The 14611-nt window shown below is 43.4% G+C and overlaps 1 protein-coding gene across 4 annotated transcripts in view; it reads left to right on the forward strand.

The window, feature by feature from the left end:
* Positions 1 to 14611, forward strand: part of LOC135906635 (RNA-binding protein 12) — a 62425-nt gene that overhangs the window by 23837 nt on the left and 23977 nt on the right. The window contains exon 4 of one of the 4 annotated variants that reach the window (XM_065438126.2): positions 14076 to 14112. The exons of 2 other annotated variants lie outside the window; for them this stretch is intronic. In XM_065438126.2, coding sequence (XP_065294198.2) covers positions 14076 to 14112 — 37 coding nt within the window. Of the gene's footprint in view, positions 1 to 3110; positions 3275 to 14075; positions 14113 to 14611 lie in introns of all 4 variants that reach the window. One more of the 4 variants, XM_065438124.2, reaches the window with a different exon arrangement.

A 14611-nucleotide genomic window follows, 5' to 3' on the forward strand; every position in this document is an offset into this window, starting at 1 on the left:
ATGTCGATGCAATTTTCTGATCTGTTGTGTACATGTTACTCGTGATACAAAAACTCTGCAGTTGTGCCGCGTATCCTTTGTACCATCAGATGTATTATGATTAAGTCGTGCGTGCGAAACAGTTTAAAGAATCGCAACTTCGTCCAAATGCTTTGTCTAGGGCATATGTCTTAACAGCATAGTACGTGAAGCTTCAACATTGTGCGCCACAAACTACCATTTAGTTACATTCTGTTACCATTGGTTTTCATGCATGATCTTCCCAGTGGATGAAATTCGCCGCTTAAGGGTGTTACTTCGACTTCAAGACACAAGTGCTGATTAAGAGCTCGCGTACTATACATGCAGACTATATCGTAATGTATTTTCTGCATTTGAACATCCAATGCTGCGACTGGGAATAAACCGTATCATCAGTCTATTTCGGAGAGATGGCATTTACATATGTTTATCTGTTTAACCAGATGGAATACTATTTTCTTTCCTGCACAAAAACCAATAAACTTACAATATTTTACCTACTTAGTATCCTTACTGCACCGATATCTGTCATTTTAAGTAATAATACCTGCAATGTCTACGCATACATTGTTATATGTTATGTATAATTATACATTTATTACTGTACACCTGACTGTACAGACATGACGACGCCAATGGAGCCGATCGCTACAAAACTGCTAACAGCTGTGCATGGCTACAGTGTGTTCTCACACTGAATTTTAGTAGCCGCTGTCGCACACTCCAACTTCAAAACATTTAATTACAAAACGTGTTATTTGCTCCTAATAAAGAAGGGTCAACAATATAATGCTTAGGTTTTCAAATTTATTTAGCATACGCCACAAAAGCTGGCAGCTAGCAACCTTGTCGTTGCACCAGCGGGATTGCAAATGTACGGCAAAGGCTCTCCAAAAAGCTGCATTGTGACGTGTGAGTACACCACAATCTTTTTTATTACTGTTGCAACATGTGAAACGGCCTTCTCACTGACTGGTGCAGCAGTGCAGGTATTGCGCCAAACTCTTTGTAGCTGATGTGGCACGATGATCACAGTGCTTCACACTATTTGGTTAGCACAGTCTAGCTCGTGGAAGGAGCTGAGTACAGGTTCAGTGCCTGGAAGGATGCCTGGACAGATTTGTAGACAATTGCAGCACGCTAACTTCATTGAGGTGTGTTTTTGTGTGCCATATTTGGTGGGCCAGCTGCTTTGTACTTTGTTGCCACTGTAACATCATGTAGGTTATAGCAACAGTGAAAATGAAATTTGCTTAGCAGCATGTGACATAGCTCACTTCTGTTGTATTATGTCCTCAATTTGTTCGTGCCATGCTGCACTTGCATAAAATGAACTTGTGTGGCACTGTGCCCAGCACTGTCTGTAACTGGTGCAGAAAGTGCAGCCAAACTAAAGCTTAAGACTGGTTAGGCACCTGAGCTCGTACTGCAGCACTTCAAGATATTAAAATCAGTGTCACTGTGTCTCCTGGGCTGTTGGCAACATTTCCTTTGTACATGTTTTTTGAAGACTGCTGATGTCATTAATCAGGACGCTTGCGTGGAGCAGCCGAATTGTCTGCTTACTAGGTTCAAATTCTTGACTCTCCCATGTGCGCTGTCATGAGAAATTTGTGTAAAGTTGTATCTGCTAATGGATCATGACGGGGCATTGGTACATGGCCAACCATGCATGTTAAAGCATATAGAGGACACCATAGCAACTGTGGCATGTTACTTACCATTAAGCATGGCCACTAAAAAGTTGTCATCTCTGCATTGTTGCTTGCAGTGCTGAGACTTCTAAATCTGCTTCAAGCAGGCTAAATCGGAAATGGCTTGCAATATCTATAGTGACGGTGATTCAACTTAGAGGTAATTATTGACCGTCCTTGCAGCGATAAGGATGACCACGATTCAGACGGCAACTTTGTATAGCATGTGCACGGGGAGCAAGTTTTGTGGCCGCTAACTTTTATGCCCCTTCACGTCACCAGTTAGTGAGCTCATGTGAGGTTCAGCTGCCTTTACTGTGGTGTGGGACATTGCTCCCTACACTTTTTGGCGTTAACATTAAAGTGAACCAGTCGCGATCAGCATTGCTATCATACATTGATACCTTGGAACACCTTTTGATTTTTTTCTTATTGAAATGTCACTTTGACACTCGCCGACCCATACACAGCAAAACCTTAAGTCATATCCAGCAGGAGAAGAAAACTGTGCACTGAGTGTTAGAATGGCTTATCTAAAGACTTCACTGTATGCCTACTTGCCCACTGAAAGCAAGGTGAGAGGTTTTTTTTAGAAGGGCACCCTCAAAAGGTATTATTTCACGTGAAGTGACTGAATTGTCTGCGCTCACTTTGCACAAAGGGCACTAGTCGCATGCTGTAGCTCGGTGAACGCGTACACACCGCAGAAATTGTGGTGCAGTGAAAAAGGTAGGGGCGAAATTTTGGGTCGCTGGTCAAAACTCCACTCTGCAGAACACTTTTCCAACTCTAGTAATGTGCTGATTTCGAAAGCTGACTGATGCTCCTTATCCGAGAAGGACGTGATGAGTTGCTACGGCTTTAGTGGGCTGTAAATGAGTTAATTTCAAAGGCATATGTGTTGCCGTGTTCTCTTTGACCATACAAAGTGTCGCTACACTGTAAGGGGATAGATGTGAATAGGACTCTAATTTAGTGGAATTGTTGGTAAAGTAATAGCTTATTGCATGAGGACACCTGTGGCAAAGTAAGGTTTCATGCCATGCTTCTGTCAAATATTCGGATGAGTTTAGGCTATAAGTGGCGTGCTCACAAGCCAGCTGTTGAAATTATGCAGCGAGTAGCACTTCTTTTAGCACTAACTAGCAGTGGTGTGTGTTCAGCAGACCTGTAAAGTTATTCTTTAAGGATATCTTCATGTCGTGGTGAGCGCCTGAGCTGACAATGTGTAGGGGCTGACAGCAGAAAATTTCTGCAGTTGTCAGTGTGGATTCTGTACGCTTGTTTTTAAAACAAAATCCTTGCAAGGGAGTCTTTTATTGTGACTTATTTGAGTGAATTTTCGACTGAAATCAGTCTTACCCGTCGAAGCGGCATGGATTCACTGCTTCACAGCTGCAGTCATGCCTGAAAGTACTGCACTTCATTGCTGGGTGCATCTTGGAGGCTGACGGTCACTTCATTCAGCTGCACCCGTCCTGTCTACTGGAGCTACTTCAACGGCATCTGTTGGTGTGCACCTGTATTTTTTATATTGCTGACCTTTTAACACTTCGAAGGTGAGCTGAACACGCAAGATTTTTATGTCTTTGGTGCTGTAGGACACGAGATTGTGTTGCCAGCTGGAAATGATTCCCCATAAGCGTTACGTTCAGTAAAAACACTGATTTTACTTATTTGACAACAGTTGCACATTAAGTCATCACTTTGAGGTGGTGATGAGCTTTGTAACACTGTGCTAATTTGAATATAGTTAATAAACTGCGGCAGTATGGGAAGTTTGGCTACTTAAAGCCTGCTATCCCAAGATCGTAGCTAAACACGCACAAAAAAATAGGGAGAACAATATGGAAAAAAGTACGAACAGCTTTCACACTTGCTTAGTCAAAGAAACATGCTACATGCACTCTACAAACATAAAAAGAATTTGCATGAAGCTGCAGGTCTATGCAGATCATACATAATGCACAGTTGGCGCGTGACCTGTGACAATTACGAGTCGTCTCTGCTCATCTTAAAATAGTTGAAAGAAAAGCACATAAAAGGTCACTAACAAGGAAGGTTATCATGACCATAAACTGAGATAAAAAGAACACCAAAGCACACAAAAGATCACTAGTGTGGCTAAAGTCGTCACAAAGTCACTCACATTGTCACTCGCCTCTATTTACAAGGATCTAATGAGAAAAATTGTGCATGGCTTTTACAGCTTCTCTGAATTGATAAGGAGAGGACCAGGGTCTTCTTTAGATGTAATTTATTCAGAGATAAGGGACCACTACTAAAACGGCAAGGTGACGGCCTCTCCCAGCAATATCCATTAATTTGTCCTTAACTAGCTGACTCCCAAGTTGAGCTTGCAAGTTTCCTAACTTCATCACATCACCTAATTTTCTTCTGTCCTTGACTTTGCTTCTCTTGGCACCTGCTCTAATCTAATAGACCACAGGTTGTTTCCACATCCACACCAATGTTTTCTCGTCTCCTAACATTGTCTAACATTTTTCCTTTCACCGCTCATTGCATAGTCCGTCTCAAGAGTGCTGACCTCCAAGTTTCTGCCATGTGTTAGTATCGGTAGAATGCAATGATTGTCTTTGATAATTAAAAGAGAGCAAATAGGCACACTCGCAACCACGCCTCCCCCCCTCCCACACACTAGATACGTCCGCCAGCGTGTGCGGGGGATGTATCTTGTGTTTCTGCATGTGTGGGTATGTGCTTGGTTGTGAATGTACCTATTTGCACTCTTTTAGTTATCTAAGATGTGTTACCAACAAGCCCAAAAGTAAGTTACTTTGCAATGATTGTGCACTTTTGTACACTGGTCCAAATCGGCACATTGCAAACATGCTACCAAGAGGAACTTGCAAAGCCTCACCAGACCAGGCCCAATTGCAAATTTTGATTATGCAGTAAACATTCTCGTTAACTCAGAACTCATCTCGAAATATCTTTTTAAGTCGAAATTTTCCAGCCATGGTTTTGAATGTGTTTTTCACCTTTCTTTCACCAAAGTTTTGCACTGGACTTTGGATATCTAAAAATTTCAAATTCAAAAATACTAGGCAAAAGGCAACGTGTCAGCGTCGCTTGCACTTGCGTTAAACCAGTGCCTACTCGTTGGCTGAGCCAGATGCCACGCGAGGCCGCGCTCCCTGCTTGTTCCCCTTTTCTAGCGATCGCTGCTCACGTGCGCTTGTTCGACTGCTCAGAGCTGGGAGTCTGCCTTTTTTTATTCTGATAGCAATTATATGGTCACCCCAGGTGTATTTCTGCCATTGGTGTCGCTGTGAGGTTCTGCATAAAGTCGCAAGTCAAAGGGCGATAAAATTGTTGCCGTGCGCCGTATGCCGTATCTGCGAGTGAAAGCGTGTGAGGGTGAGCCGGCAATCGCCGCTAAATCTCACGCACGCAATGGAAGAAAGTGGGCAGGAGCGTGTGGAGGTGTTCTACTCTGGGCGGCTGCGCATGCCTGGCTGGGCCGCTGTATCTTGAAACCCATCTGCGACGGGTGCAGAATCCTTGCTGCGCTGCGTTTTCATAGTTTAGTCTGCGTTGATATGAGCGGCAGCACAAAGGTCAATTCGCTTGTTGCTGCTGGCGTGCTTCCTCACTCCAGCATTTGGCAGCGAGTTTCCGCGGTCATCGAGTGAGATGTATTCATGTTTTCCTGTGCGGACGTCACACCGTACTTGTTTAGTTGGTAAGCTAATGCATACAAGTTTATACGGCCGATCAAACTACTATCTTTTGTATAGCTATCCACTAATTTGCTATCGCAATCGATGCTTCGCCTTATGGACGAAACTGCGACTTCTTTTCTCTTTCATTTAGGGTGCTGTCAGCGTCCCATCAATGTGGTCACAGCGAAATAATAGTGACCTTGGGCGACATGATCGTCATTTTTGAGCATGCATGATCAGTCCACACGCCGCGCCCAAAGAAGCCAGTATGCGAGCCCACAGCGTTTCAGTGAGATTGCTGCTTGACAGGAACGCTCGCTTCGTGCTCGCACGACAGTGAGGCATAACCGCTGCGTCACCTGTGGGTGTCTGCTAAAGAAGGACCTGAAAATTGTTCTCTTCCGTATTTTGGTTTGTGAAGTTAAATTATCCGAAAATCATTACGATGCAGAAAGTAATGTCAGTAGTTTCCGCTTTTTGAATGTCTGAAAACGGCTATGCTTGGATGACTCTCTTCAACATTGCACGAGAATCAATCGTCTTGGCAAAATGCCAGTAGCATCGTTGCCCGTAGACGCCGACGTCTTCGGTGCCGATGCATGCAGAGGTGACCGAAAATATTATGAGGGGTATTTTGGAAAGGCTCCATGTCGTCCATGCACAGCTAGCAGGATTCTATTAACGCGATAGCATTAACGCCTATGTCGCAGAAAATCCGGCATTGGGCGTCGGGTCGGAAAAAATGTCGAACCACATTCCGAACCATGCATACCGAACCACTTCTCTACCACCAAAGTTGCTCACGCCTCGTCTTTCATTCTTTACGAAGTTATTCCTTGGAATTTTGAGAAAGGCAGCGCACAAACAGATCTAACGAAAAAAACAAAAAAACACCCACAGCGCATGCCATTTATGTTAGCTCTTCTCAGAGTGAAATATTAAAAGTATGAAACAGTAACAGGAGATCGACCCATGCAAGAGGTCTACCTGAATGCCCGCCTTCGTGCATAGCGCTCGCAGCCAGCATTTCCCGGTAAACATCACGGTTGCATAAGCTGCAGTTGCCGGGAAGCATGAAAAGTAGTGAGGGGTCCTTGCACGCTATCGCGTTCCACACTTAAAGGCAAAGCTCAAGTGTCGCATCTCCAAATCAAAAAAAAAATTTTGCTTATCTCGAAACTTGGCTTATCTCAATATTTCGTTTTTTCCAGCTTCAAGTTAACGCGGTTTACTGTATACTGGAAGTTTTAAAGTGCCATCTAGGGAAGGTCTCATCATAATAATTTTTCAGATTGGTTCTCTATTAGAGCAGATATGAGAAATTGAAATATCACACTGCCATGCTTCCAGGAGGCGAGCTTCATTGACAATTTAATTCTGTTTGCTTTGACTAGTGTCTGCAATTGACATTTCTTGCCTCTGTTCTCCCATATGAGAGCCCAAAGATCACACCTATTTTTTTTTTTTATTCTCCTAGTCTTCATCGCGCAGTGCATTCCCTTGTGGCGCTATTACATGTTCTGCAATGGACTGTTTATCAATGACACATGCCGTAGTCGGCGATGTTCTAGGCAGGGTATCTTACATATAGTTATTTGTGCATGTGACCTTCACTATCTCGCTGTGGAAGCAGGCCTTCTTGATAGAAACAGTTAGCATTTTTTTGTTCACTTAAAATTTAAGCCATTTTCGTGCGGTGCAGCCCCTTGATACTTTGCAGATTCTGCATGATCTACGTGCCTACTGCAATTGTCTGTTTGCGTTGCCCAAACCTGGTGAGTGGCCCTTTAATCAAAGGAAGACCCTTCAGTCCTGAGATAGCCCTCCTAAATGTCTTCGGAACTGAAATCCTGATTACAATATCAACATTACAGTCTAGACCAATGAACCAATGTAGGAGCAGTGCTGGGTTCATTTGTCTTAAAACTTTCTTTGCTTTGAGCACCACTGATATGTGAAACATACTTCAAGGTTGCAACTTCATTTTTGTGGCTAGATATATTTGGGCTCTCTTGCCAAAAGCTTAAGATTTTGAGGAATGTGAAGAAAGCAGTGCAAACGGCATTCAGAAGAATGATGGGCATGAGTGCTGCAGAAAGAACTATTTTGGTTTTCCTGGCCCTGTTTTTGGTGATGTCTTTTTGAATTCCTTGACTGTGCACTGTTTTGCCAGAAAACACTGCTCAGAACATCGGTTCACATATTCTGACACTCAAAAATTCTCTATTAACCCATTATGGTTGAGCACACCAGAATTTTTTTTCATGCTGGGTTTCATTATGGAATAGTTTCTGGCTAAATGTCTACGGCCAATACTGAATGACAGGCAGAAAGTGTCATTTGTTGGTTTAGGGCAGGAACACAGGACGAAAAAGAAATTTGGTACACAACCCCGTTTCTTTTGAACACACTGGTCAGAGGAGACACTGATGTAAGATCTCTGGTTACAGTGGTGTCACAAACGCCATATAAGGCAAATGAAATGTACACCTATGGTTGACATGACGACAGCTGTCTACAAATTCCAAACAAAGCCATGCATGGCTTGGGGTGAAGCCCACTTCACGTTTTCTTCTTGGTGTTTTCCCCCTATTGAATGAGCTTCTGCAGAAAATATTTTTGATTGATTATGCATATTCTCAATGTGTCTTGCACATTTAAATAGAAAATGAAGTATTTTTCTTGGTATTTATATGTGCCGACATTAAATGGTTAAACATCTTGCAAGTTGCGTATAAACTACCTCTAGTAGCGTTGCTTACATGTTATTCATTTGTGATGCATTAAAATTAACAGCACTGGAGCACTGCTAAAAACTTGTGGCTAGGTGATATCTACAGTTCGCCTGAACCAAGACATGCCTAAGCTCAACTTTAGCTCACCATTAAAAGGCCACTTTTTTTTAGGCTGATGTCATTGTGTAATAGAAGTGAGCATAACATCAACTATGACTTGCACATAGTACGCCGGGTCTTGCAGCAGCTTCCAGGGCCACTTGTTGGCACATAAGAATAAACATGTATTTTGGTTTTCAAGATCTAACTAGATGTTGGCTTGCCAAAGCGGCTCACACTTAGCTAATTTTGTCTTGCTTTATGCATTGGACTGATACTCTGCAGTAGAGTACCGTTATACATATTATCCTCAGTTGTATCTGCTTTTATTGAACTTCAGCTTGTAGGGCATCAGTACTAGCTGCACAGATGGAAAAGCAATGCGTGTGCTGCCACCTGTTACGTGATTTCAGTTTCACCATGCTCATATTCTATCTCTTTTAGTAATGCAAACTTCCAGGGTTTTAATGTTAAGCCTTCAGCAACATATGCGTCACTTGCTATGTGTGTTTTCATGCGATTCTCATTTGTGCACTCACGTCAAACAAGGCAGGGACAGAGGCTAACATGCAGCTTGATGCAGTGCACTTTGTAGGGTGCACAAGCGTCTTTACAGAAGTCCGAGACAAAAATACTTCTGCTAAGCGTTTGGCAGTATGTTTTCAGGTTTCTGCAGCTGCCTTTCACTAGTCAAAAGGAAATAGTTGGTATGAGGCATATGATGTGTTATGTGAAATGGATGCCTAATATGATGTCCAGTCAAAAGGAGAAAAGGAACTGTACCTAGGAACCAGCGTAATGTAGTTTATCTAGCGGAGAGTTACAGTGAGCGGATGGATGGTCTGACAATAAATACTGTAGCCCTTAATCCATGCGAGGTTGTGTTCATCAAATTGATCCAGATGGAATTGAAAGCAAGAATTAGGATGGGTGGTAGATCAGTTGAACCCATGGCTTGTCATTGAACTTGGGGTCGTGACACTTGGTTGTGTAATGCACATTTCTAGTTTGACAGTGGACTGTGAGTTGCTTGTAAATAATTAAGCACTTGTATATAATCTTGAAGGCACAAATGTAACTGCTGGTTTTATTTGTTGCAGCCCTAGTGGAACTTGTTTTGCATGCGAGTACTTAATGAGTCCCTGAGTGGACCTCTGAAGACAGCCATGGCTCTTGCTCAGTATTATACTTGCCCTGTGGACTGCCTCATGGCATGGGTTGGTTGTTATTTATTTAACATGGTTTAAGCTGCACAAACACCAATAAACCCAATAGGTGTTTGTTTTCAAGAAAAGCAATTAACTTCGTGAAAAATGTTCTAAATATAGTGGTTAATTACACAAAAACTTTATTATTCTAAAACTGCTTGTCAAAGATTTTGTGACAAGATATCTTGGAGTATTGTTTTGTTAAAATATTTTCCCAAATCTTATTGGGTCTTGAAGCTAGATGTGTAATTGTTACTGTATTAGATTTTTCTTCCTAGCAAGATTGTGGTGCAAAACCCTTGACTTTTACCATTAACTATAGCAAGTGTGCGAGTCGCACATCAAGACGCCAACCGCATTTATTATCGTGGCTGCAGTTTAGTAGTAACAAACACTTAAGCACTCTTTCGTAATGCTAGGAGAATGCCAGCAAACTTTAGAGTAGGAAAAAATCGAGAGGCAGACATAGACAAAGAGACAGGAAGGTGGCTGGACTAACAACTGAACTTTATTCAGTTATTTAGTCCAGCCACCTTCCTGTCTCTTTGTCTATGTCTGCCTCTCGATTTTTTCCTACTCTAAAGTTTGCTGGCATTCTCCTAGCATAACCATGTACCAACTAGCCCAACAAGCCACTCTCATGCACTCTTTCGTAATTATCTGCTAAGCTGGAAAAGACATGTGTGCCCAAATTATTACTTGTGCAGTTAATTGGGCATTAAAGTATAGCACAGACACTGATATCAGTGTCTGTGCACAGGCTTCACTGCTAGGAACAGCGTCCTAGTTGCAAGCATAAATTTTCACTGGGCCTTTTGGCGAGGCTCTTGGCAGTCGTGGGGCTGCAGTGCTGAAAAGTGACTGCACTCCTCACTCACTCTTCTACTCAAGCATTACGCCTGCACTAGTGAGAAGACTTCTCTTTGACTGGACTGTACATGTAATTCGCACCTTATACACACGACGAAAATGCTGTAGGCATGTTTGGGCCACTTGTGATTTTATCCTTTAATTCAGTTCAACTTTAATTCAACTTTAATTCAATTATCCTTTAATTCAATGCAACTGTTTCTGTTAGACTGATAACGTGTTCTTTGAAAACAATTGCTACATGCAATAGGTTGATTATTAGAGGAGAAAATGAAAGTCAGTGTCATTTTTTTTTGTACAGTGGATTCCCAATAAACGAAACTTGGTTTAATGGAATTACAAAGGATTATTTGGTCGGTTTCTTGTGTCCGGCGCAGTAAAATTCGTCGAGTTACGTCGTTATGTCGAGATTAGCTGTGCACCAACTCTCCCAACATAATAGTCTGATAAACTACATTCCATTTTTTTTAATTTCCATGCCGAAACCCCAACACCGATGTGAAGTGTGATGTCACGGATATCAAAGTATTTTTCATAATTGGACTGCGTTGATGAGTAAAATTTCCTGAAGCATGCCATGTTCAGCCCTTAGTTACATAAGAACACACTGTAGTCCAATTTTAGCAATAAATAATTAACCAGATCCTAGCAGATGACGTCAAAATCTGTCATTTCAAAGCATTGCCGCCATCAGTCTTTCCTCATTGTGCCTTTTCTGGCTTACCAAGCAACTTCTCGTGGTAAGAGTGGTGTTTTTGGTATTATGAAAGGGTAATTTGCTAATACAGGAGAAACTTTTTTTTTTCTAGTGCCCCTTTAAAACTGCATGCACATGCGGTGTTTCTTGACCTGCATATGTCTAGAGCCTTTAGCTTGCTTTAGGACTCGGCAAATTTGTTAGCCTGTTGTATATTACCGTGTAAACATGTGTGCTTTTCACTGCTGCTTTTTCATCCTTCTACAAGTTGCATTGTGCAGAACTTGTGTTTTGTTGCATGAACTATAAGCCTTGTCCCCACACCACACACATGCAATGGCCACTTATGTTGACACGCACGAACAAGGAACAAAATTCAACAAGAGATCCCTTCAACGTAAACATGAACAATTGTAGTTTCTTCAGCAAGTACAGTGCAGCATGTAATTTATACTATGGATCTATACTTAGTGTACAAAGGATGCGGGTGATCATGTGCTTTTGTCGTAGAGAAAACATGGCGTAACGTTCATGCAGCACGATTTTGCAGTCTGCAGCGATCTTCATGGTGATCACACATATACAGTTCCTCGGGGGCTCAATACTTACTTTACATTAGTGACAGCTGGCCAGTAGGACCAGAAGTGCCATTTCATCATTTGTTAACAGCAAGCTCTCCAATTAAGATAGTGCATTAATAAAACCTCATGATGCAGCCACTGGTCTTCTGTATCCTAAGCAACAGCAAAGCTTTCACTTAAATATATTGCACATTGTGTTGATAATATTGGCGCACATTTTTGCAAATATGACCTTTGGATGACTTTATTCAGAGCTTATTGGCCGTTACTATCCGTTGGTGCTGGAAACGGCATCAAGTTGTATGGGTCGCGTACAGCCCTTTACTGTTTGTGGTAGTTACAAATCAGAGTGGATCTCTCCCACTCTGCTCCTGGGGGGGGGGGGGGGGTGAAGAGTCCAATACACACACACACCACCCACCCATGTTTATTCTTCACCAGTAAGTAGTAAGCAGTTTAGCACCTTTGAAAATTGGGTGTCGTCAAACGTGTGGTCATTGCGGCCTGAAACAGCAAGCAGTGTATTAACTTCAGTAGTGCGTTTGCTTGTCTTGCGTTTTCGTGACTTTATGTCAAGTGAGCGGGGTTCCGGCTAGGGGCCCATGGAGTTGACGGGCAGGAATTTTGAACGCACTATGGCGCAACCTAGCCGCGAACAAAAGTTGGCTGGGCAGTACAGATAAGACACCGCCCCATATAGTAACGCGAGTCTCGCTCGTTTTGTGCGTTGTCATCAGTTACGTGCGTAGTCTGTCGTACTCAAGCGCTTGAAACGTGCACACAACCTTGTGCGCTGCCGCTCTGGTCGTTGAAAGCGGGCGCTCTTTGCTCGGGCGGATCCGGCGAGCAGCGCCGCGGTCCCCCTGTGTCATCGCCACCGTAATAGCTGCGTGGTGAATTGTCATGAAAAAGGTCACTCCCGATGCGGCATCCGCTTGCTCTGGCAGGCGCCGATACGTACGCGAGCATCGGACGAGCTGTGGGGAATGTAGCGCGCAGCCACTGTCGACGCTCGCGGAGAAATCTTCAGGTTTCGTGCGCCGCTGCCCCCAGCAATACTCGCGGGAGCTGCTCGCTTTAGAAGTGTGTAATAAAGCGTTGTGTAAAAAGGCCTCCCCAAAGCCAGAGAACATTTAAACCAACCCACTTTCAGGGCGCAGTAAACATAAGGCAAAACGAAAGATCGATTTAATTGCGTGCCATGGCGAAACTAGCTGTCCGCGAGCGAAATTGCGTACTGCCGCCGTGCACCGACATAATTTTAAGAATTTTAAAAGCAAATGATGAAGTTTACACGCAACTGCCGTGCACCCTCAAAACGTATTTGTGCGATTTATTGTGTTGCAACGGGCAAGACACCGAAGGCATCCCGAATGCGGCCATCCGTCATCGGTCGGCCTTTAATTCTTGACGTCGTGTATTGCAGATCACAAGCAAGGGGTTCATGCGTTCATTGTCGCTAATCGCGCGAACATGCCTTATAGATTTTCCGTAGTTCTCAACACCGTATGTCATTGGCAGCACTCGCAAGTTACAGCGCTCCGAAACGAACCCTTCAATCTCTTGCTGGTTCATCGTGCTTGCACGTCGTAACCGTACTTGGTGTTGCAGAGCTTTTTTGCCTTTTTGAATAGTACAAGGCCTCAAGAAGTATTCGGCGCCTGCCGAAATTCATAACGCAGCAAAAGCGAAAGCGGTGGCTCCATTGTGCTCGTGCGCTTTCAGCAGTAGACGTCCTCTTTTTGTTCTGCTCGAAACCAGTGAACGCTGCTCCGTAGGGGGCGCTGTTTATCGTCGTTTTTGCCGATAAACAGCCGATTGGAAGCTTGGTAGAAGAAAAGTAGGGAAAGGACAAAAAACGGAGACGTACAAAAGCGAAGTTCACAATAGTGGGTCAGAAAATTTGGTTGTAGGAGTTCGTTTTTTTTTCTTCTTTAACCTATGTAGGACATTAGGCAGTATAATAGCAAGAGCTTGGTGGCGCAACCCACCGCCCCGTTCCAAAGGGGCCGCTCATAACATCCATCCGTCGATCCATCCATTTGCAGCGCATCACGCCAAAAAGCCAACATGCATTTCATTTTTGCCTTTACATCACTGACTCGCGCCAATGTCGCCCATTTTGGGCATCGACCGGGTCAAAGTTTATCACAATTAACCAGCGTCGATTTTTATTCGTTTTAGCGGCGTGTTCAGCTAGTTCTCACCTGTTCGCCCCTTTTAAGGGAATAGCGTGACGTCACGAACATGCTACGGCGCTGCTTCACGCTCAGCATATCCAAAGATTTACGCAAAATTGTTGGGCGTGAGTTTTCTCGCAAGGCAAGTTTAGTACCAGGTGGTAATTTCGCTAGGGTTACTGAATGGTAGTCCGAATAGCTAGAAAGACTGAGTATTGGTGTGTTCAATTGCTCTTTGTGTGATGTGGTTTCCGTGCATAGGAGCATTCTGGACTAACCCGTGTGCATCGCTGTTCTCGTGTAGGATCACCAGTTCAAGATATCGGCGAATATATATACTGGTAAGGATTCGCTGCTAGTTTTGTCTTTGACGTAAGAGCTACTACACTGTAGTTCACGTCGTAAAAATCCGCTTCATAAGCAGGAATGAAGCACAGAGAAACGGTAAAGAGCACCGGTAATTTGGCGTAACGTTCAAATAGTGTGTGTTTTTGATAACTTTCACGTGACGGTCAACTTTTGCTCCGCGCAATTTACTGGCGGCGCCGTAAAGTCAGCCGTCGTACTCTAGGTTCTGCTGTTTACCGAGCACAATGCAAACAGTATACATCTCTTACACACCGCGCTTTCAGAACGCCGCGTCCTGCTGGAATCAACACAATAGCGCGAAAGAAGTTGCATGCCCGAACAAAAATAGTTTCGCTTTTCCAAAGTGGAAATCGTTTTAGAAGAAAATCTAAATTACGTTTGATCGCGGCAGAATGCAGAAAAGCGGAGCAACGCGGATTTCTTGAAAATCTGGCTTCGTATTTGAAAAAAATTAATCCTTGTACCGAATTC

Source organism: Dermacentor albipictus, chromosome 1 (genome assembly GCF_038994185.2).
Source record: "Dermacentor albipictus isolate Rhodes 1998 colony chromosome 1, USDA_Dalb.pri_finalv2, whole genome shotgun sequence".
Taxonomy (NCBI): Eukaryota; Metazoa; Arthropoda; class Arachnida; order Ixodida; family Ixodidae; genus Dermacentor; species Dermacentor albipictus.